Source organism: Cyprinus carpio, chromosome B11 (genome assembly GCF_018340385.1).
Source record: "Cyprinus carpio isolate SPL01 chromosome B11, ASM1834038v1, whole genome shotgun sequence".
NCBI classification, from domain to species: domain Eukaryota; kingdom Metazoa; phylum Chordata; class Actinopteri; order Cypriniformes; family Cyprinidae; genus Cyprinus; species Cyprinus carpio.
Genome location: NC_056607.1, coordinates 5,454,820 through 5,479,080, shown reverse-complemented (window position 1 = coordinate 5,479,080; position 24,261 = coordinate 5,454,820). Strand labels below are relative to the sequence as shown.

The 24,261-nt window shown below is 36.9% G+C and overlaps 1 protein-coding gene across 7 annotated transcripts in view; it reads left to right on the top strand.

Moving 5' to 3' along the window:
• The window catches only part of LOC109066895 (SRSF protein kinase 1-like), a 39,071-nt gene that overhangs the window by 7,793 nt on the left and 7,017 nt on the right, over window positions 1-24,261 (top strand). For 4 of the 7 annotated variants that reach the window (XM_042733643.1, XM_042733641.1, XM_042733642.1 and 1 more), the window contains 10 exons: window positions 10,489-10,604; window positions 12,177-12,285; window positions 12,386-12,473; window positions 12,725-12,812; window positions 13,102-13,208; window positions 13,279-13,444; window positions 16,790-16,815; window positions 16,930-17,137; window positions 21,728-22,135; window positions 24,003-24,103. In XM_042733643.1, coding sequence (XP_042589577.1) covers window positions 10,489-10,604; window positions 12,177-12,285; window positions 12,386-12,473; window positions 12,725-12,812; window positions 13,102-13,208; window positions 13,279-13,444; window positions 16,790-16,815; window positions 16,930-17,137; window positions 21,728-22,135; window positions 24,003-24,103 — 1,417 coding nt within the window. Of the gene's footprint in view, window positions 1-2,727; window positions 3,139-10,488; window positions 10,605-12,176; window positions 12,286-12,385; window positions 12,474-12,724; window positions 12,813-13,101; window positions 13,209-13,278; window positions 13,445-16,789; window positions 16,816-16,929; window positions 17,138-21,727; window positions 22,136-24,002; window positions 24,104-24,261 lie in introns of those variants that run through there. The other 3 variants (XM_042733644.1, XM_042733640.1, XM_042733639.1) reach the window with 3 other exon arrangements.

Here is a 24,261-nt window from a genome sequence, read left to right as displayed (position 1 = left end):
ACGCGAAACAGTGCTGTGGCTTTGTTTGGAATTATTTTTGTTGTCCAAATAGAGCAAAAACAGGAAATATGGTGTCTAAAATGTAAGTGGCTTAATATTAAATGCTTGTTTATTGAACTGTTGTTTAAAATCAATATCACATTTGTAATCATGCTGATTTTTGGAGAAAAAAACGGCACTCTTCGTGTGATATTAACTATATGAAATAATATAAAGCCGCCATATCTTGAATTTTGTGATGCATTTTAATAGACTGAATCATGCAGTGAATAAAACAAACTTTAAATGCACACGCACACTAGTCTAACCTTCTAGACTTCATCCCGTCATGGATGCGTGCACTCTCTGTATTCATTTTGTTTGGTTTTGCAATATACTCGATAATGTCAAATCACACATCGTTAAAACAGCAATTCCGATATTATCGCAGACCCCTATGTGAGCATCCTGACGATTAAAGGCCATAACGGTTGAACCTGATAATCCTTTCTCCATGTGTAACACGGCTCTCGAGCTTAAAATGTGTAGTTTCCGTGGCGAATGCTGTTATTGTTACCTGCAAACTCCGTCCCGCAGGCTTCATGCAATTTTCATGCACTGAAAGTTACTGGTAACCAAAACAGCTTTGTAACCAACAGTCTTCAAAATACCTTCTATGTTGTACAAAAGAAAGTAAGTCATTCAGGTTTAAAACAACATGAGGGTGAGTAAATGATGACAGAATCTATTTATTTATTTTTGGTGAACTATCCCTTTAATGTTTTTTTTTTTTTTTTTTTAATAAATCAAATGATACTCTAAAAAAGAAACTAAAACTACCAGCAGGTGGCGGTAGACTGGAGATGTGTTTATGAGTCGATTCGTTCAAATGGCTGATTCATTCAGGAAAGAAGTAAATGGCTCTCTTTATGAATGGGCCTTTGAATCATTGGTTCACACGATTCGTTCGAAACAAATGCAAATTGGGACAAAAGCGGCACTTGTGTGATACTGCTCTCGCTGCTCTTGTGATATGGCTTATCATATAAATATATGAGACAAAGTTATGAGAGATATGAGACATACAGGAGCATCCCCTCCCCCCAGTATCTTGAATTTTAGGGCATAACTGCATTTATTGAGTTTTAGCCTTGCATCATATTTGTCAGCAGTCAACTGTATGAAATATAAGATGACGTACATGTCTGGGGGCAGGGCTAATGTGTAAAATATTTTAATTGCGTTATTGTTTCATAATTAAGTTAACACGTTAAACTGACAGCCCTAACACGTTATTATATATGAGACAGCCCTATATATATATATAGCGGAAATTATTTCTTTCTCAAATTGTATAATTTAATCTGGGCTGAAACAGGAACAAAATGTCAAGAATTCAGAGCAGTGAAGTGCATAATTCCTGAAGTACCGACACACGCAAACGCTTATATAAATGTATCAACACTATGAAAAGCTTGTTAATTGCATAATGATAAATTATGCAATACACGTGGCAAAGTGTTTTATAGCCTGTCAGTCAGAGAGACCCTACCTTTCTTCTATTGCCAAAGGTTTTGTGGTTGCTAAGAAACTAGTAGAGCATTAAATGCATTTTATCTAATGATGTGTCCTACTGCAGGACCAGGGCAGTTTTTGTTTTGAGGGTCCTGCATGTTGCACATTCTTCAGCTTTTTGTTTGTGCGTTTGCGTGAGACTTTATTTCTGTCTGTACATCTTCAGATTTTAATGAACAGCTCCATGTCAGTCAGTTATTTTGTGATTCATAGTGGAGAGTATCATGTCTTTTTACATTGTATTAGTTCATACCAGCATCCTCCACCCACGTCTCTCCATCTATTAGAAAAGAGCGTGATGAGTGGAGAGATAATAGGAGAGAGTCGGACCTCAACAGAAGACAAAATCATTTAATTTTAGATAAAATGGACAAATAAAATGGTCAAGTAGTTGTCCAGCATGACAGCTAAAAAGTAAATGCTATCAGCTGAAGGTTTGCCCACATTGCCAACATACTTTACAGTGTGACTACTGAAATCTGAGTGATTGCTGAATAAAAGACCTTGAGGTTTATTTATTTATTTTTTTGGCAGAATCAAAAAAATATCTAGCACAACCAGTGTAGTGTGACCAATTCTTATGCAAATAACTCTTATGAGCCATTTTTCTTAACCGAATCAAAGATGCACAGTGCAACGAGTGTAGTACAACTGATTCCTGGAAAAAATGTCTCCATTCTAAGTCTCTTTAAAACATGCTTTGTGCAAGTTTATTTATTTATTTAAATCTCGTCATTTGGCACTGGGATAGATTTATTTATTTATTTTTCCATCAAATGTTTTTCTAATTTCTCCTGGCTACTGCTATTAGTGTGGTCAAGACTAGCGGGTTAAGAACAGATTTTTTCAGTGCAAAGCTTTCCCACTTTTTGATTGGCTTTTGCAATTCAAGGTTAACCATTTTTTCCCTCTCCTGAAAGCTCCTGTGCTTTAAATTGCAATAGATACAATAAAAACATTATAATGAGATTGGGGTCTTTCATTTGAGATTTTCTCAGTCAAGTAACTCTCATGCAGTTGTGTACGTCTCAGAGGGGTGAGAGATAAGAGTAATTGATTGTCAAGTGCCCTCTTATAGACCCTCTCTCTCTCTCTCTCTCTCTCTCTCTCTCTCTCTCTCGATGCCGTGACTCAGTGCTGCTTACCTGCCTTCACTAACAAGGTTGTAAAGAGGCTTGTTTAGACTGAGACACGGATCTTATGAGCAAGAGAGCGTCTGCCTCGCCTTCTTGTGAGCTGGCTGTCTTTTTCTGCTGTAATTAGAGAGAGAGAGCAGATGGGATGAGTGACGGCAGAATGAAGGAGAAATGAGGAGGCGGCAGTGTTTTTACCTGCAATGCAGTGCTCGATTTCCCCAGCCAATCAGAGCGCGTGGCACAGAGGAAAGGGTGGGCTCTTGTCACTGACGGAAGCAGAGCGAGCGGGAGGAGGAGGGATCGAGCTCCTCGGCATTCAGCCTCACCGTGCATCTGTGTGCACTGAGGTGGCCCTCCTCTGCCTCTGGTACATGGCTCTGTCTCTGGCCTGCCAGCCCCTGTTGCCTTCATTAGCACTATCTCTCATGGGTATCCGCGCATCTTGTAGGTAAGAAGCAAAGTTGCACCTCTGCTTGCAAGCTCTTTAGTGCCTCGTAAGCATGTATCTGGTGTGCCATGTGTTTGAGAGCTTTGATTTAATTTGTGCTTTGACAGTTTGTTGAACGTAGTTTCATCTAGTTGCTTGTGGCGAGTTATTTTCCTTCATGTTTGGGGCTTCAAAGGGTAAAATAATTGAAGGGCTCTTTAAAATTAGATGAGTTTAGGAAACTGTTCCGGTTTTATTTATTGAACTGAAATGAACTATGTGGTAGATTATAAATTAGGAAATATTTCATGCACAGTTTAAGAATGAGAGTTGTATGAGAACATTTATATAACATATTCATTTACTTGAATAACTACAAGACAGAAATGTATTTGTGTAATATTATAGCATCATAACATTATTTAATTTTACAGATATTTAGCAGCAAAACTGCAATTAAAAAATATATCCATGCAATGTTATATTAAATGAAAAGGAGAAAACTAATTAAATATTACATTATTCAAATATTTAGCAGCAAAAATACTAGTCAAAAATATATTCTTGTGATGTTTTATCGATATGATGAATAGAAGAAAAATATATGTATAAATATTCCATTATGCAAATGTTTAGCAGAAAAATCATTCAAAAATATATTTATACGTTTTGTTGATATGCATGTTTTTCTTTTCATCATATCAACAAAATATTGTATGAATATATTTTCGAATAGTTTTCCTGCTAAATATTTGCATAATGACATACTTATGCATTTCATTATGCAAATATTTAGCAGAAAATCTACTATTCACACACACACACACACATATATGATGTATATATAAGTATTTATCATAAGTATTTAGTAAGTATTTTTAATGTTTATCAAACTGAATAGAAACAGTTTCCCAAAATGTGAGAAATTTGCACAAATACACCCCTAGTGCAGTGATTTATCATAAAAATTCTGATGTTTCAGCTCTGTACGCATCTTTCTGAGTTGATCAAACTCCTCTCAGAAGACATGCACGCGTATCCTTGAAGATTCTGCTTAAAGATGCATGGTGGACACACTGTGTGAAGTCAGATTAAATCCAGCTTTCTTAACGAGTCTGTCTGAGATGAATCATGGCAGAGGGGAGATGAGAGCGAGGGAGACGTGTTGAATGCATGCTGTGCTGCAGCCGCATAAACCGCATCAACGGCCCCTTGCTGTTTTGCGCACCTTCACCTTTGTGAAGATTTGTATACAGTCAGGCTGGACCCCAAATTGTATCTTAATGAAAAGCCACTGCAATGGTTAGTGAAGTCGACTAGTTCGATGCAACCAGGAGATTGTTACCCGAGCAAAACCACAGGTGGGAAAGGTCACACGGGACGGGTTTTGCCAAAAGCTCTAATGCTGCAATGCAGTTCGCACGCGAGTGAAAACAATGGTAGCTCGGTCTTAAGAGTGTTGTTTTGATGCATGCGTGAGCACTCTGACACAAGACAAGAGAATGTCAGACGTGTTGTGGTTTGTTGTGTGGGCTGGAGAAGTTCTGAAGGCTGAGCTCTGTATTAAGAGTGAATTTAACTCTCTGTGCGCCAAACGTTTCTCCCTCCCACTCACGACGCTCACACGGACCAACACTCATGCTTAGACACACACAGCCCCCTTGTTTTTCTCTCGGTGAATGTGTTATGAAGGATGCCATGCATCAAGAAGCTTGGGAGGTGAAGTTTTGGTTCAGATGAATAGTCCAGGCTGGTTGCTAAGGCTTGAGGCTTTTAATAGAAGCCGCCTTCACTGAAAAACAACTTAAAGTAATGGAGGGAATTATGGAAATGTGATTCATAGACTGGATCTGGATGAGGCGATAAGAAAATAGCCTATTTGATGCAACCTCTCTGACCACACATCACCTGTGATGTAGTCACAGTTGAGAAGCCTGGATTTATAGTAAAGCCAATTTCAAAGATTCAGCTTACTCTACATGAGCGACGGGTGCTTCCTCTGAATGTACTGAGCTGATGCTTAGTAAACATCGCTTTGTTTAAAGGTGTTCTGGGAAAAACATATGCACCCTAATTGCATAAAAAGCATAAATGGCAAAATTGTCCAAAAAACAAAAGTTATATATCATTCACAATGCAAAAAATAAATAAGTAAATATGGGCACATAGGTACATAATCAGAAATGATTTAAACAAAATTTGGTATTATTACAACAATATTATTAGGCTATTGTTTTGATTTTTAAAATCAATTTAAAATTAACAATCAATTAATTAACAAACACTAACTTTTTTTTTACTGCAGTGTAAAGATCACTTAATAAATACTTGGAATTGTAGTTTCCTCCATTTATAAATGGTCATTCAAGAGCATTTTATTAGATTAATGCTTGTTATTGTTAATGTTAAACTGTATGTGGAAAATACTGATCGCATTTCTTTTCCAACATTTTTTTTTTTTTTAATGGATTGAACAACTTTTCCAACTTGCATTTACAGTTTTACTTGAACTCTATTTACATTTAATTTGAAGTGCCCCTATTATGGGTTATGAAAGGTTCATATTCGTATATTTTTCATATATTTTGCATGCAAGTCAACATGCAAGGTCAAAAAACATGTTTATCGCATGCGATTTATCGTGCAGCCCTAACCTAGACAATTCTTGACAGTTTGCATTGGATTCGTTCTTCGTTTTGAAAGCTCTTGTCATTTTGAGTGCAGCATGTATCAGACGATCCGTAGGCGTGCCGTCTGAGGCGAAAAACAATACGCTGCAGACTTGAGATTAAGTAGAATTTAACAGTAGATTACACCCCCCTCTATTGCTCCCTGCCAGCTTAAACAACCAGATGAATGATTCCTCATCTTAATTTTTCTCATTGTTCCTGAAAGGATTAATGGCATTAAGTAAAACAGTGGTTCTGGAATCTGAAATAAGCAGTTTGGGTAACTCCAGGACAACGATTGAGAGCTGAATTAGAGGATTGATCAGAGGATTCTAATATTTCTTAAACTTTTAAATGTTTCTGGACTTAAGAATTGATGTGTCACACATGCAGGTCCTTTGTGTTCCAGACTTTCTGTATGCCATCCAAAAAAGTTTGATCTGTCCTGTAGATATCCATGAATTTGTCTTGCATTCTAAGCAGAATCTGCCACAGACCGAAACAAACCTCAATTCACTTTGACGTCTTGAATCTTCAGCCCCAAGCACCGTCACTGCGAAGAGTTTTGCAACCTCAGAGACTATCCATCATTCAGAGAAACTGTTAGTAATGGTCTGCTAGTTTGATGACATTTAGTTTCATTGGGATTTCAAATTGGAGAGAATTTTAATCTTCTTACAGGTTTGATTTGCTGTTCATTTGAGATCCGTCATCATTTGGAGTTTTCAGTGCATAACTGCATTATACTCTTATTATGGTCAGAATCTATCTACATGGGTTTTTTGTCTGGCAACCCAATGTTCAAAAAAATTCAGCCCTTTCTGTCAGTGGTGTGAGTTGTGGGGGGACTACCTGTATGTCCCACCAATGGCAGAGTGTTTAAAATGTTAAGGTCCAATTTTCGCTGTTAACAAACCATTAATTACAAAACTTTTGCCTCAAATTTCTAATTTGCTGCTTATTTATAATTAGTAAGGTAGTTGTTAAGTTTAGGTATTGGGTAGGATTAGGGATGTAGAATATGGTAATCCAGAATATGTGCTTTATAAGTACTAATTAACAGCCAATGTGTTAATAATATTAATAATAAAAAACATAATAGTGAGAACTGGTCCCTATACTAAAATGTTACCCAAATTTTTTGCACTTCTGCTCACACTAATGGCATCTTTAAGTAATCACTACTAAAAATCGACCTACTCTCCAAAATGAAAACAAACCTGGTAACAAAACTGAAATCAAACAGCATTGTTTTACTTCTCAGTCTTGGTTGTGGTGAATATTTGTTCGTTGAACGAAAAGGCCTTAGGTCATCAGTAGACAAAAAATAATGTAATAACCGATGTCCTATCCACACATTACTCAAAGGGCAAGCGGATACTTAGACTGACACTAAAGAAATGCAAGGCATTCTGGTATGTCGACCGCTTTGTGCTGACAACAGTACAAAATAGCACCGCCCACAATCTCTCCAGATGTCTGGGTTTCATATCTTATTAGGCAAAGTTTTGTCTTTTCCCATCCTTCCCGCAACAGAACAGTTGTTATCTGAAGACAGTTTCCACAAACAAAGCATTATTACAGTCGTTATAAAATATGAAGAAAATATTATAACATTATTAGTATTAATCAAGCTCTGCACAAAGCCCAGACTATGGCATGACTTGATGCTCTTGTGTCTTAATGGGAGCAAATCCATGTTGGAATATATAATGGAAAGTTTTTCCAGAATAATGGAAGGTTTTAAGAAGGATATACTCCCTAATGCCCATGATGTTGAACTCTAAACCCAAATGTGCTTCAACAAGCACACATGGGTGTGGTGTCAGTGTGTCCCACATACTTTTGGGCATAAAGTGCACATTCATCCATGACTGCACATCTCTTGAATTCTATATTACTGCAGTAAATTACGACATTGCTTGGCAACAGCAGATAACTAAACTCTGTATCACCATGATCCTATCAAAACTGCTTAACAAGTCCTTCATTGTTGACTCGCTGTGTTCACATCACTCTAACATTTTAAGGTCATGCCACATAAATATATCTAGCATGGTATGAACTGTCAATCAAAATGGCTTTTCTGTTGCACAGTATAAAAACAAAGCCATAATCATGTGGTGATGTCTTTAACTTGCGCCTTGCTGTGCAGAGAGATGTTATGTCTGCAGTGATCTCTCAGCCTTCATTACTCAGATTGCTGCTCTCGTCGTTATCTTTTAATGAATGCATCCGTCTTTGAATTGTTTGGAATGATGAAATGAAAAAAGTTTTTATCACACACTTTCTAGAAGTGCAACAGTGATAATTCCACAACATTCAAATGAACTTGGTTTTATATGTGTTATTTCTGGCACTTGATCGAAATAAAGCAGTTAGTCAGGGTGCAGGTTCTTAGTCTGTACATGAATATGGCTGGGTGATACAGCTTAAACATATTAAATTATCTATTGATATTCAATATAAACTCAGTCGGTCATTATATCTGAATGTTAAATATCTTGATACCAACCAAATAAATAAATATATGGATATGAAATATTCAAGTTGGAATGCATGTATTAGCTTGCTCATGAAAGCCACAGAAAGGCAGGACACAAGCACAGTCGTGTAGGAAAAATGGGTTTCCCAGTTATACAGTGTGGTGATTGATTTAATAGTGAGAGATTTATTTTTATATACTGGCTCTGAAACAGATTTTTCAATCCATCATTGCAACCACTCAGTGTGTGTATCTGCACTGATCAGCCACAACATTAAAACCATTGACAGGTGAATAACATTGACAGTTACAGTGGCACACTTGTCAAGGGATATTAGAGAATATTTGAATATTCGTTTTATGGCTTTTGCATTCACATGAGAGCTCTCTATGAGAGCTGAGATCAGAGCAGTAGTGGTTGGCAGGACTGCTGTGGTTCAACATCTGCTCTGCTCTGAGCCATGGGCACATGTATGTGTACACGTGTGTGTGTGTGTGTGTGTGTACTCTCCCCCCAGACCAGCATCACATTTACACGCACCTCCACTAATTAACTCCCACTAGCACAGCCTCTAATTATCTGGGATCTGGTTAAATTAATTATTTTCTGGTGTAACTCCCAACATGTTCAGCCCATAGCACACAACTATACAGTCGCTTTCGACTAATAGCATGTTCATTAGAATATGTTTGGTGTCTGTGCAAACTGCAAAGTTCAATCAAAAACTAATCAAGTCAAAAGAGCAGAAAGTAGACGTTTGCAGTGGATTTGTCGCTGGTGGAGCCTTCATTATTGAAATACTCACTGACGCACGAAGCGCAAAATTGATTCGGTTGGTAAGCAGACAGAGATAACAGCTTCTCAATTAAACTGTTTCATGTTTATGGGAGCAATCTGTGATATGGGATGTTGCCTGGGATTTGCGGGAAAAAGCTTTTCTCTGCTCTGGTGTCAGACTGTTCTGTTTAACTATTTATTGTTCATAATTCTTGCAGATGCCTATTTTAATTTCCCTCTCAGTCTGTTTAGTTTGGCCGGATTTTATTGTATAACTTTAAAATTATGCTAAACCAACAGAAAGAAACCTGTTATGCAGAGGCAGAAACATACATGTTTAATAACTCACTGCGTTTAATCCACTGTTTCAGACATTCTTTGTGTATTGTTCAAAAGCCGTATTGAGAATGACTAATTCAAAAAGTGTCCTTGTAAAGGCTTACGCTATTCTGGACTTGTTTCAAACTTCCAAGCTGAAGTTCAGAGCCCAGTTTAGGATGCAGAAAATTGCGAGAGATTACGCTACATAGCGAGGCGAACGGCACAAAGCTGCATATCGAATCGCATTAATGCCTGCTGCTGGTGCAGCCAACCAATAGAAATAACACTGCGAGTAGTGTGATATTGAAAAGGTCAGTCAGATATTTAGACACAATGCAGGTAGAATTAATGGATCACACTTCTATAATTAAAACAAAATTGTTTATTGTCTAGTCTTGTTATTCGCTCCGAATCTTGGCACTTGCCCCAGTTTTTTTTATTTGGCATCCCTAACTGGCCCATATACCATGACATGGTGATAGGATGGTATGTATGATTTAAAATGCTAAATGCATTTAATCATACATTCAGATATCTTTTTATTGCAATTGCAAAGTAGTGATTATTCTTGATGCAGTATTTTAAAAAAAATTTTTTTAAATATAAAGTGTTAACCATATTCATGCTTGCCATAGGCTGATAGTTCACTCAATAATTAGTCAATGGGGTACAAAGTCAAGAAATAATTGCAGATCTTCCATTTTTGTGAGAACTGTCACTTTAAGTTTGCTGCAGAAACTTGACTCAAAAAGTCTGAATGCTTTGATTTCTCTCAGCTTGACGCCTCTTATGATTTTCTATAGTGATCCAGCAATGACTGTCTCTCTTACTCTGCCATATAACCTTAGTTCCTTCAGTTTAACGTTGCACCTGCACTGATTTACAGGTTTCATAAATGTCTGACATTAGAGAAGCCCAGTGGACAATCATGGATTATATGGTGCAGTAGCAAGATGATGATGGTATTAAACTTTAAGAACAACATTTTAAAGGCACTGGATAAATATTTGGCTGCGTTCCTGTAACTAGCACATCTAGAATGAGAGATGTGTGAAGACATTTGGTCAGCGGTTGTGGTTGCTACATCTGTTTGCTAAAGATAAGCTTTCTTTCTCCAGGCCTGATCCCCATCCGAGGGGAGCCGCACAGCAGCCTGACTTACTGCAGGAGCAAGATGAGGAGATCTTGGGTTCAGATGATGAGGAGCAAGAGGATCCTAATGACTACTGCAAGGGTGGGAGTCCTGTGATCATAGTACAGGGAGAGATTGTTGTGTACAGTAAAAGAGCATGCATTGTAAACAGGATCCAACATCATTTTTTGCCATACTTGGCCATTTGGGTTGAGCGATTAATTAAAGTAAAATCAACATCTATTAAATTGCAGAGGCTACAATTTAATTTAATATATGCACTGCACATTTCAGAGTGAAGCGCAGCACTTATCTATTTACTAGGGATGGGCATTTTTAAAAAATATTGCATTCAAATATTTGAGCTGATAAAAAAATATATATATTCGTTTATTTAAATTACGTTTAATGAGAAAGATATGTTTTTCATTAAACATTATTTTTGTCACCATTTCTGAACAATCTTATCAGGCTGTATTCACAACAAACTTATAAATTATATATTCTGTGGGTTTTTTTTCCATTTAAAAACAATAAACTATAAGTGCAAACAAAAAAATTTACAGAAAAAAGCATTCCATGTAAAATGCCGTGTGTCCACCAAAGCCAGCTTTTCTGAAAATGCCTAGCTGAGAACACCTGCGAGCGTTATTGAGGCGCTTTGGTTGTTGTTATACAGAATAGCCGCTGAAATAATGTGGCAGATGCATCACGAATGAAATGTTGCATGCATTAATTTTCATCAATATTAACTTCTCCATTGTCGTTCAGTCGTAGTACAAGTAGGATGTGACAGTTGGTCAGTGTGGTATTTGCCCCGCCCCTCCTCCACTTTGGTGGATATTAATCTTTAATATTTGCCCATTTCTTTACAACAGAAATGCTACAGCCACTGTAATTTCTTGAATGTGTGGACAGTGGAAATCAAAATGTGTAAATTTATAGCGAGGGTTTAAACGTTCATTTTGAAATCGCAGTGAACAGTTAGCATATTGAGAAAGATGTATTCTCCTGTGTTTGCGTCAGTTTATAAATGATTTACCTTACTAATCTGATGAAATGGTGCATGTTGCCTTCCCATTTGCCTCCCAGTTATAATAAACCCAAACACACAACAACATGCAGTGGTGGAGTTTGAGACGCTCGACACATGTAAATGATAACAGTTTGTGCGGAGCAGCATTTACTGTAAACTGAGTCGTTCTGACATGCACATACATAACCTACACACATGTAAACAAATAAAGCGTATATATTAAACCTGCATCACATATTTATTTAATTGAATCATAGCACTTGTGAATTCACAATAGCATTATGCTTTGTTGTGATTTTTAAATGGGTTTAACATATCATGAAGCCTTGGAAAACAGTCTAATAATGCATTTCATGGATTCTCGTCTGTGAAATGCACCACTTACGGTATTTAGCCAATTACACTAGATGCAGCCAAAATGAAATAGAGGACTTTTAAAGAATCGAATACCACACTATTTAACCAAATTGAAGAGGTGTCTTTAAGTAATTTCATTTATGAATATTGTTTTTAATAAATTGTATTTTTGAATAAAATAATATATCTAGAAAGTGTTCATTTTTGACCCTGATATTCAAATAATTCCAGATGTTTTGATGCTAGCACTGTTTTCTAACAGCCAAAACCTCATTTTCTAGGTGGTTATCACCATGTGAAAATTGGCGACCTGTTTAACGGACGGTACCATGTAATCCGCAAGCTGGGATGGGGTCATTTTTCCACTGTTTGGTTTGCTTGGGACATACAGTATGTTAACGTTCCTGTCTGTTTTTTTCTTTTTCTTCCTGCATTACCATTTCTTAAGTACGTATGTGTACTGAGAGGTAATTTATTGTTTTGGTTGCAGAGGGAAGCGTTTTGTGGCAATGAAAGTGGTTAAGAGCGCCGAGCACTACACTGAAACAGCACTCGATGAGATCAAGCTCCTGAGAGCGGTGAGTTCCCCCGACACCAGCGCTGCCTTAGAAACCATTACCATGAATTATTCCCGAGACCATTTACTGTCAGATGAATTGGATAGCGTGCCACAGTGTGGTGGGAAAGTAATGAAAGTCAGGTGTATCCACATGCCCCGAGGAAAGTGGTTTCATCAAATGAAAACACAGTTTATTTTGTAATAAACCAAAGAAAATGGTTTTATCTGTAAAACTGTCTGAGTTCTTTTTCCCCCATCTGGTGGATTCAGGTCAGGAACACAGACCAGAATGATCCCAGCAGGGAGAAAGTGGTGCAGTTATTGGACGACTTCAAGATCTCGGGCGTGAACGGAACCCGTATCCTTTCACTGCCACTGTTTATTGAACAGGTGTCCTTTGGTTTTGTGAGGGATCCACAGGTGTTTTTCTAGTGCACTCCATATTCGCTTTTGTACAGGATGCAGTTTTCAGCTGCCGCTCAATCTCTCGATCTACAGCTGTGAGAGTAGGCGCTTTGCCCAGATTCAGCTCAGCTCACTCTATTATTTGTGAAGTGCAGCTCATAATGAGCTGGAGCTCTTGGCTTGTGTTCCCGGAGGACCTGGACTTTTGTTCTCCATCATTTCCCTTTAACATATGCTGTCAGATGTGTGTATGGTGTTTGAAGTTCTCGGCCACCATCTGCTGAAGTGGATTATCAAGTCCAACTACCAGGGCCTGCCGCTGCCATGTGTCAAGAGCATTATTCGACAGGTATGTGTTTTCTGCTCATAATCATTTGATGTGGTTTACTGAGGGTCAAACCTAAATTTTCTCTGCATAGGTTTTGCAAGGCTTGGACTACCTACACACCAAGTGTAAGATCATTCACACTGATATAAAACCAGAGAACATCTTGATGGATGTGAATGAGGCGTATGTCAAAAGACTGGCTGCGGAGGCCACGGAATGGCAGAAATCTGGAGCTCCGCCACCTTCTGGATCCGCAGGTGACAGCAAGCGCTTCTCTCAGAACAGGATTATTAACAGATGGGACAAAACTTCTAATATATCGCAGTTATTATTAATGATATTAATAAAGGTGCCATAGAATGGAAAACTGTATTTACCTTGCCGTAGATGAATAATAAGAGTTCTGTACATGGAAATGACATACCGTGAGCCTCAAACACCATTGTTTCCTCCTCCTTGTATAAATCTCGTGCGTGCTAAAGAACACTGAAAAAGAGGCGAATCCCAACACAACACCGACTGACATTACATTCGGGATCTTTAATGTTTACGCCCCCAACATTTGCATTACGTACACCAGCTCATGTTCAAGGCCAGCCGGACCTGCACAGCTGAATCTTCGATGCAGTGTTGCCAGATATCGCTTAAAACAAACAAAAACTTATATATAAATACAATTATTTAAAGTCTTTTGCAGTTAAGATAAGACAAAGATATCACTGACCCTAAACTGCAACATCCTACTTTATTAACTTTCTAAAGTGTCAAAAAAAGTGGAAAAGACAATCCAAAAACGATTATAACAGCTGGATCTGGCAACACTGAGGCTATGTCAGCGCCCTCGCTCACAACTCTCTCTCAAGCCTCGTTCACTCCACCAGCATCACGCACGATCATGTTTATACCACGGACGCTAAACATTCTTGCAAAATCTCTCAAAATCTGTATCTTTGTCTGATACAGGATCTAACATATAAGGTTGGATGCCTAAGCTCTCCATCATTCACACCGGACAGTAGAGATCTGATTGCTGTGTGAGCTAATGAAACAGCCAATCAGAGGAGAGCTCAACATTATTATTCATGACCCTTCCAAATAAGGTAATAACAGACCATTACATTTTAGGGACAGATCCTAGGGTTGTGAATTGGACATGTAAAAACATTTCTGGCGAATTTTTGCCCAAACCTAAGCCACATACCTCAGGGTTTCCCACACATTGATTTATTTGTGGCGGGCCGCCACAATATCAAAACTGACCGCCACAAAAAGATTTTCCAAAAGGCTTTGAATTCATTGAATAAACATGAGCACTGCACGTTTCAAAATCAAAAACCGATGCGGGTGTTTTTATATCACTATTTCAGAAGGAAACCGACTGTATTTAGAAAATTTTTGATAAAGGCAGCGTTTGTGAGCTCAGCGTTACCGGAGAATACTGTATCTCTCCCGCTCTTAAAGCGCCTCCTGCTGGCAGAAAATGAATTTGCATATATATGTATATATGGGGGCGGGAGAGTGCCGCCACAAATAGAGTGTGAGGCTGTGGGAAACACTGTACCTTCTATGTAGATATTAGAGAACAATTTAAAATATTGCGTTTCAATGCATTCTATGGCACCTTTAAAGGAACGGTTCACTCAAAATTGAAAATTTGCTGAAAATGTACTCACCCGCAGCCCATACAAGATGTAGATGTTTTTTCATCAGAACAGATTTGGAGAAATTTAGCATTACATCACTTGCTCAAAAATGGGTCCTATGCAGTGAATGGGTGCCGTCAGAACGAGTGTCTAAACAGCTGAAAAAAAAAAACATCACAATGCAATCCAAAAAAAAAAAAAAAAAAAATTGCAATACATATCAAATCAGCTACTAAATATTGTTGTAATTTCGAATTGTAGGTTTATGTTGAATATCATCTTTAACAGACAGCAGAGCACTTTATAATCCACAATAGAACTGGCCAGTTATTAAAAATGTATTCTGCCAGTATTCTGTTCATTGGGTTATGATAACGTTTGCATTATATATTTTTTAGAGCTGTCAAGCAAATATATATTTTCAATCTAATTAATTACATAATGTGGTGAATAAATTGATCACAAATTAATTGCACATCAAATTTGGTTGAGAAATGACCCCTAAAAGGATCATTTAAAGGGTTACTCCACTGCAAAATGAAAATTTTGTCATTAATCATTTACCCCATGTCATTCCAAACCCGTAAGAGCTTCGTTCGTCTTCGGAACACAATTTAAGATATTTTGGATGAAAACCGGGAGGCTTGTGACTGTCCCATAGACTGCCAAATAAATAAAAGTAACAAAACCAAAAAAAATAAAAAAACCACAATAATAATAGCCCATCATCCACCATTGATTCAACCGTAACGTTATGAAGCGACAAGAGATTTGCCAAAATGGCGCTATGCTGATTTAGAGAGACACAGAGGAGAGGAATTGTTGAATAAAGTCATTATTTTTGTTTTCTTCGTGTACAAAAAGTATTCTCGTCACTTCATAACGTACGGTTGAATCAGTGATGGCAGACTATTCTGACGATGCTTTTCATACTTTCCTGGACCTTGACACTGTTATTTATTTGGCAGTCTATGGGACAGTCACAAGCCTCCCGGTTTTCATCCAAAATATCTTAAATTGTGTTCTGAAGATGAACAAAGCTTTTACGTGTTTGGAAAGACATGAGGGTAAGTGATCAATGACAAAATTTTCATTTTGGGATGGAGTATCCCTTTAAAGTCATTATTGTGTTAAATGTAAAAAAAAGCATAAAATAGATGTTTGATTCAAAAAAAAAGGATTACACAAACTTTTTAAAGCTGCATCTGAATTGGTATTTAGATATATTTACAGACCGCTTATTGCAGCTCAGTGGTGGCATGAATGCACTGCAGGTATGGTTGTATAAATAATGCCATGAGATTAACGGGATTTAAAAGCTAATTAAAGGGAAAATTTAAATCATTTATTCACACTTATGTCATGTTAAACCTGTATGACTTTCTTTCAGAAAGTCTTTTTGACGCAGAATGAATATTATTTCATGTTATATTATAAAAATGTAAAATATGATAAATATAATTAATATAGAATGTTATAGAAATATTGAATTTGCTAGAAGTCACAAATAACTAGTAATTTTTTGGTCAAAAGCTGTATATCTAGCATTTAGACTGTCAGGATGTTTATGAATGTTCTGTTGCATTGGTTTGACTTTCAAGATGCTAAAAACAGTATCTCAGTGGTGAAAGTGTTATGGTTCTGATATCAGTGACAGACTGCTGTTTTATATAGCTGTAACTTCACATCCATTCACCTCTTCTGACACCTCAATATAGAACAACACCATTGATACATTATGCAGAGTGACGTAAAGTCTGCAGGGTGTTTCTAAATGGAGAGCAATGACTCATGAACTCTTCTAAACAACTAAAGGATGACACATTCTTTGGAGAACCTCATGTGCACTGCTTTTGAACTCGGTGTAGCAACTGAAAACATGTCCTGCTTTCATAATGTTGATAGTGCACAACAAGATGCTGATGTTGTCGTCTTTTTCATCTTCTTCCTCCACTGCAGTGAGTACAGCTCCGGCTCCAAAACAAGTGAGTGTTCCTCAGAGATGAGTTCTTTAGCATCTTCCTTGATGTCCATTGGTAGCACATTCACACATAAAAAGGTAAAAGTTCATAGAAAAGTTAAAAGATTCTTTTCTTCAGATGGGCAAAATGTCCAAGAACAAGAAGAAAAAGATGAAGAAGAAACAGAAGCGTCAGGCTGAGCTCTTGGAGAAGAGGATTCTAGAGATAGAGGGGCTGGAGAAAGGCCCTGAGGGAGGAGAAGAGGAAGAGGAGGATGAAACGGAGACACCCGACAGCACCCCGTCAGTCCCCACCCTGCATGACATCACAGCTGAGGCCACGCTGGGTAAGTGAACATCAACTCTAACATGTGATTATTAGTACTCTTTGAGCAAGTCATTCGTTAACAGCTAGTCAGTGGTAAAACAGTACATCGGGCAGGACATCCAAACACTTGCCTATCATTCATCGACCTCAAATATGGCATATCATCTGAAATATGCAAGTAGCAGCAACTTTACATGGCCGCTCAATCTAATGTTAACCTAGAGAAATGTGCGCTATTCAGTGTCTGTGCGGAGTGTGGAAGCTGAACAGTAGCGCTCACTGCAGGACAGATGGAGGCGCCCTCACTTGCTCTTAAAATGCCCCTATTATGGATTTTTGAAAATTACCTTTCATGCTGTCTGTAACACAGCTCTAAGCGAATGAAAACATCCTGCAAAGTTTAAAATCTGAAAGTGCATCGTGTATAAAGGTATTGTCTCTCAAAAGAGTCAACTCTGAATCATGGAAACGAGTCGTTTTTAAAACGAATCCCAAGACGTTTTATGTTGACCTCATCATTAAACATTTGCATATTGCCTGCCCACTTATTGGTCTTTTCGCACTGGTCTGAATGAAAATGCAAATTCATTCTTTGCCACTAGGTGCAGCCTTTGGAGTGGTAAAAATAGCGGTAATGCTGTACACAAAGCAGCACTGCTCTCACAAACACTGCTTTATCAAGCATTACTGGCTTAATGAAATGAAAATGAGACCAATCACCGCAGATTAGCGTCACACAAAGGAGGGGTTGGAAAAATGAATCGTTGGGCAAATAAGGTAAAAATAAATGCATATTATAAGACAATGAAAGTGTTTTTTGACTGTTTTTGGGGACTCCCGAAACCAAAATATGAACACTTCATTACACATAATAGGGTCACTTTAAAATACTCCCTCGTTTTTGGTCATACAGATAAGAATAACTCCGCTTTCAAATCAGTAATGACTCTACGTTTATTTGTGTTTACTCACAACAACAACAAAACATTGCGCTTTTGTAACATAATGAAAGCAAACAGGATGCACTTTCTGTCGTCTCAGTCTCCATGAAGTTGAGCATGAAACTCTGTGTATGCTTGCCTTACAGACATAAAAAAATATATCTATAGAAAGTGAAATGTCTAATTTCGAATAAATTAATTCAAATGGAAAACAAATATTCTCAGATTTTGTAATCTGTATGAAACATGCATGCAGGTGCATCCACTACTGCGGAGATGACGAATCGGTGTCGCCAAGTTAATCTCTTATATCAAAAACAAAGAAAGGACTAGTTTATCAATGAATTATTAAAATGTTAACATTCATAAAATTAACATTCATAATCATTATCTTCTGCTGTGTGCTGTGGCAAGTTTTATGCATATGCTTATTAGGCAATGTAGGCAATTAAATGCTCATTATTATGATTTAAATGATTTATTAATAAACATGCGATTAGTTGACTAATGCTTCAAATGAATGACTACTAGTTGACCAGAAAAATCTTTAGTCGAGGACAGCCATAATAACAACACTGACAGCAAGGCCCAAACTGCTTTTCAATCAATATAACAAAGCAATTCAAAGTAAAATTCATTAAATAACTCATAAAAAAAAAGTAACTTCAATGAAAGAATATAGAAAAACTCTGCATAATGTGTATACTGTATCAGTCCCTCCAGGATTTTGCAGAACTTTTTTCTGATTTTTTGCGGCCTAAAATAACTGGTTTTGCTGCAGTTTTTCTCAAAATTTCCGGTGACATTCTTCTAACATTGTTTTGACTTTTCTGACTTCGACAACCATTGTAGGGCTCCGGTATTCGGTAATGCGATATATCGCGGTTATTATATATTACAAATTATTCAGAATTTGGAATGCATTTTAAGAATACTTTTCCCATCAACTGCTCAAAATGCACAACACCGCTGTATGCTGCTTGAAAGGTGCGCTCTGATGTAAACAAGCACGCATAAGAAGCACATGGAGGAACACGTGAGAGACGCGCTGAATGAAAGCACATTCACTCTCTGACAACAGATGGCGCTAAAATGCAGCCCTTACCCTGTAAACCCCATTAATTAAGCAGCTGCTACTTTCTAAACCATATTTAAATCATTTTAAATAGCCATTCAGATTTGTGGATTTGCTATGGTGTTCATCACAGCAAATATTTAGACTTAATAGGCTATTTATTTTCAAACTTTTTTTTTTTTTTTAATCTGGACTACAACATGCCCTAGATATTGTTTGAAAGTGTTTTGATTCTTTACTGTTCATTCACACTTTACATTAGGGCTTCTTTAGTTAACAAACTGCCAATTAAAAATTATTCTGAACATTCATTAATCTTAGGTATTCCAATATTTAATAACACATTGTTAAAATTGAAAATTGCAACTGTGTTATTTAATGAGCTAACATGAACTAAGATTTGTTTAACTAAGATTAATAACTTCTATAGCAAATGTAGCTATTGCTCATTGTTTAGCTGTGCATTTATTGAATGAGCACTATACGATGTCCAGACTGATTTTTAAACTGTCTTAAATTCTTTTTAAGTCAATTTTTAAATCATTTTTAAAGTTCTTAAATTGCTTATTTTATTTTTGTGGTTATTTTTCTTCATGATTTTTTTTTTTCCTTTCTTTTATGTAAAGCACTTTGAATTACCAGAATAAGCCCAGAATTTGTGGAAAATCTGCAACAATTTAGAAAATTTGCGAGCTTTTGCGAAAATTGCGGAGTTTGCTGGAGGGATCCTGGAGGAAATGCTGTATGTACATTAGGGCTGTGCAATTAATCGAAAAAACGATTCGATTTCGATTTTGGCCTCCAACGATTATAAAAATCCAATAATCGAGATAAAACAATTATTGTGCCCCATTCTGCCTCCTTTTTCCGAGCTGCGGTTTCGTTCCTCTAAAAAAGCCCAATTTCCCGTGCAAATCAGTAAAATCATGTAACGTGACATTTGCAAAATGGGAAGTGCTTGAATTATCGAAGTATATTTATTCATGTTTTTAAAAGCGTGAAAGAGAACTCGCGCTGCCCCTCAGGCAGATATAAGCGCTCAGAGATACAACAGAACACGGACATGTAAAGTCATCTTTTAGCTCAAGGTGCGCGCCTAATCGGTCAAGTACATGCAAAAATGTGTCAAAATGCTGCGCTTGGTGATTTATTCATGTATACCTTCGTCGGTCATTTAATAAATTAATGTAAAAAGTTGAGAATGAAAATACGCGTGTAACAGTAATTTGAATCCGTGTGGCTCTTAAAGTGACAGCGGCCTATATTTTATTTTACATTTGATTATTTATTTCTGCAGTAGGCTGAAAGATACATTAATCTTTTCATATAAACTGCAATAAATACAAAACTAAAGCCAAACTTAAACTGAAATGAGACATTACTAATAAATAAATTAAATAATCATACTGCTTGAGACTTGCATAAAAAAAAAATATAAAAGCACAGTTTAATTTGTATCTTTTTATTCTATTGTATTTGTTCGTTTGCTTTTTTATTACTGACAGTTTAATTTTCAATAATTTTGAGGACTTTTTGTTTGTTTGAAATTCCGCTGGTCTCTATAATGTAGATGTCATAGCAAGTCAAGTCTGCTTTGTCAATTCTTCCACATGTACAGTACATGCATACAGAGAATTGAAATTGCATTATTCTCAGATAACACTAACATACAGATAACACTAACAGTAGAACATTACAGATAATAAAATATAAAGAACAACTATACAAATATACAAATAGGTCATGTAAAAAGAAAGATAAGTAAAGCAGCACGAGGCACATGGCAGATAGAGTGCAAAGCAGTGAAGTAAACAGTGCAGATATAATGATTGTAGCAACCTTATTTACAGGAAATACATATTTAATATGTATCACTATCTTTAAACCACTCATATAAAGTTTTGGTCATATAGCCCCCTCATAATCGTGTTAAATAATCGTGATTACAGTATTGACCAAAATAATCTTGATTATGATTTTTGCCATAATCGAGCAGCCCTAATGTACATACATATATATGATACATATTTTCTCCAAATATATAAAATTTTCTATTCATTTTATAACATATCTAATATTCCATCACTGCAGTGCACTGAAATGTATTTAAATTTTAATGCAGAACTAGATGTTGGTTTAGTAACCGCTATGATGGATTGAATCCTTTCCTGAATGAACTGAGTCTTTCTTTAAAAACTGTTTTTTGTTATTTGATAAATCTAGCAATGCACTCAGAACAACAACTAATGCTCTGGCATCCATCAACAACACTGACCATAGGCAAATACCAGTTACATTTCCTTATACATTAAATATTAATCTAAAGCAGTTACTGCTATTATTAATTATGAAAATGACACACTGGGTTTTGTTGTGAGATATTCTGTAATGTAGCAGAATCTCTGCTGCTTTTCTTTGAGTCTAGCCACATCCTAGTCATTAAAAAAAACAATCATGCTTCCAGCTACTGTCTTCATCAATTATAACTGGTGCTGCTGTGCTTGAGAGTCAGAGTACTGTGTCGAGACATATCAGTGTTTTTACTCCGAGAATGTGTTGAAATCAAACATTTTTGAACTTCTTTCCACTCCAGATGGCATCTCAGATGGTTGGACTCAGCAAAGAGGTGCCATCAACGGTCACAGCCAGGGCCCTGAGGAAGAGCAGACCCTGGATCTCCAGCTGCAGATGAAGGATGACACCCCCGTGAACCCCTACGACAGCGGCACCGAGGGCTTCGAGCCTACTAACCCTTACCCAGTGTGCAACGGCACCGTAGAGAACGAGCATAGTCCTCCGTCCCCTGACACCACAGACGGTAATGGACCTTTGATTTGTGGCATGGTTGAGTCACAGTGCCCTAGGGTACAGGATCAAGAGAGCCCCACGGCGGAGCTGAACTGCTCCGGTTCTGTTGAGGGCCCCAGAGTGGAGATGGGCCTCACCATGGAGGTGGACCCCAGCGCACAGGCGGCCACAGAGGAGGAGAGTCTGAAGGACGGTCAGTGCGGAGCCCTCGCTGGAGGAACACCCCTGTTTGCTCCTTACTAACTCCCCTCCCTTCTCTCTCTCTCTCACTCGCTCTCGCTCTCTCACTCTCTCTCTCGCTCTTGCTCTCGCTCTCTCTCTTGCTCTCTCACTCTCTCTCTCTCTCTCACTCTCTCTCTCTCTCTCTCTCTCTCTCTCTCTCTGTCTGTCTGTCTGTCTGTCTGTCTGTCTTCCTACACAGTCTCTAACACTGTCAGCTGAACTGGAATCACTAACAGCCTGATTTTGTGGTGTAAAACATGAATTTGATTAAACTATAAAATTATAAAGTTGCAGAGTTCCTCCAGTCATATCAGGAAATTACTTTTAAATTTACAGGCAATGAAATTAATGGGTATTAAAAGTAATAAAGAAATAATCAATTAGACTAAGGTTAAAAATCAATAACATTTTAATTTCAATTGTGCATAAAAATGTAACACTTACAGTAAGTTTTATATGAATTAGTCTTTAATGGGAATGAAATATTATCATAATTTATATTTATTTTTATGTATATTTTTATGTTTGTGATTATAATGTAATATTTTATTTATATATATATATATATATATATATATATATATATATATATATATATATATATATATATATATATATATGTGTATATATGTATGTGTATGCATGTATAACTTAAATACATTTAAATAATCAAAAGAGAGTATTATCAAAATAGTTCTCCATTAGTTGCAGTACTACAATACTAAATTCTTAAAAAGTCGAGGAAATTTTAATGAATTGATATTTCTAAAATATTTTAAGAGCTGAAGAAATTGCTTATTGTGAATGCAGTTTTTTAAAATCTTAAATGTTTCCATTACACATGAAAAGGGAAGGATAAAAGTCATATAAATACAATGGACTTGGTTGGGAACCCTGAATTAAATGAACATGTTTTTTTTATTGGAGAACTGTTCCTTTCTCTGTCTGTTATGGTGACGTTCACTCACATCAGACTGAAGTCATATTTGTCGTAGTTGCCTATAACTAACTAATGCTTGTAATAAATTATTTCATTGAAAAATGGGTTACACTTTATTTTAAGGTCAAATTCTTGCTATTAACAAACCAGTAACTGTGACTTTTGCATCAATAAAATCTAAATTTTCTGCTTATTAATAGTAAGATAGATGTTAAGTTTAGGTATTGGATAGAATTAGGGATGTAGAATATGGTCATGCAGAATATGTGCTTTATAAGTACTAATAAACAGCCAATATGTTAATAATATGCATGCTAATAAGCAACTAGTTAATAGTGAGAATTGGTCCCTATACTAAAGTGTTACCGAAAAATGATTTCTTATTGCTGTTGTCTTGAAGTCTTACAGTTAACATGAAATGAAATCATCCTTTCACATTCTTAACACACTTTTTTTTTGTCCTATTGTGCATTATTCATCAGTGCATGTTAATCAAAACAAAAATCTGTTCATCTTTCATCAAAAGGCAATGTGCTCCAGCAGTAAAAATACTTTTTCTGGCTGATGTCAACAGTCTGTCTTATGTTGCATTCGTTTTAACTTGGAAAGTAGTGATTTCTTCCTTCTGGAAAAAGTGCATTTCAAGTTTAACTCAGTTAAAGGTACACTAAGCAATTTTTATAATCTTTGCCACAGGTTACCGGTGTTCTAGTGTCTTCATCATGATGCTCTGGTTTTTCATGGCTGATATAGATTAATAGAGAGCCGCTACTTTAGACTCCACATCCTACAAGGCTTTATGATACAGCAAACACATTGAACCTCACAGGAGCCAATCCAGAATATGTGTGTGTTATTGACTCTAAACCATCTTTCTCATTCTTCTCATGTACCGCAGCTAAGATTGCAGCAGGAAACCTGCTAGTTGACCCCCTGGATCCACTAAACGCTGATAAGATCCGAGTGAAAATCGCTGACCTGGGCAACGCCTGCTGGGTGGTGAGTGTGCACTTGAGTTTTCCATGCATTTACACCAGAAACAGCTCAGTCAGAGTGTTTAAGTGATAGTCCACCCCAAAACAAAGATTCTGCCAACTCTCAACTGAATTGATTGATTGAGATGCTGATATCCTCATGGGTAGTCATGCCTCACATCT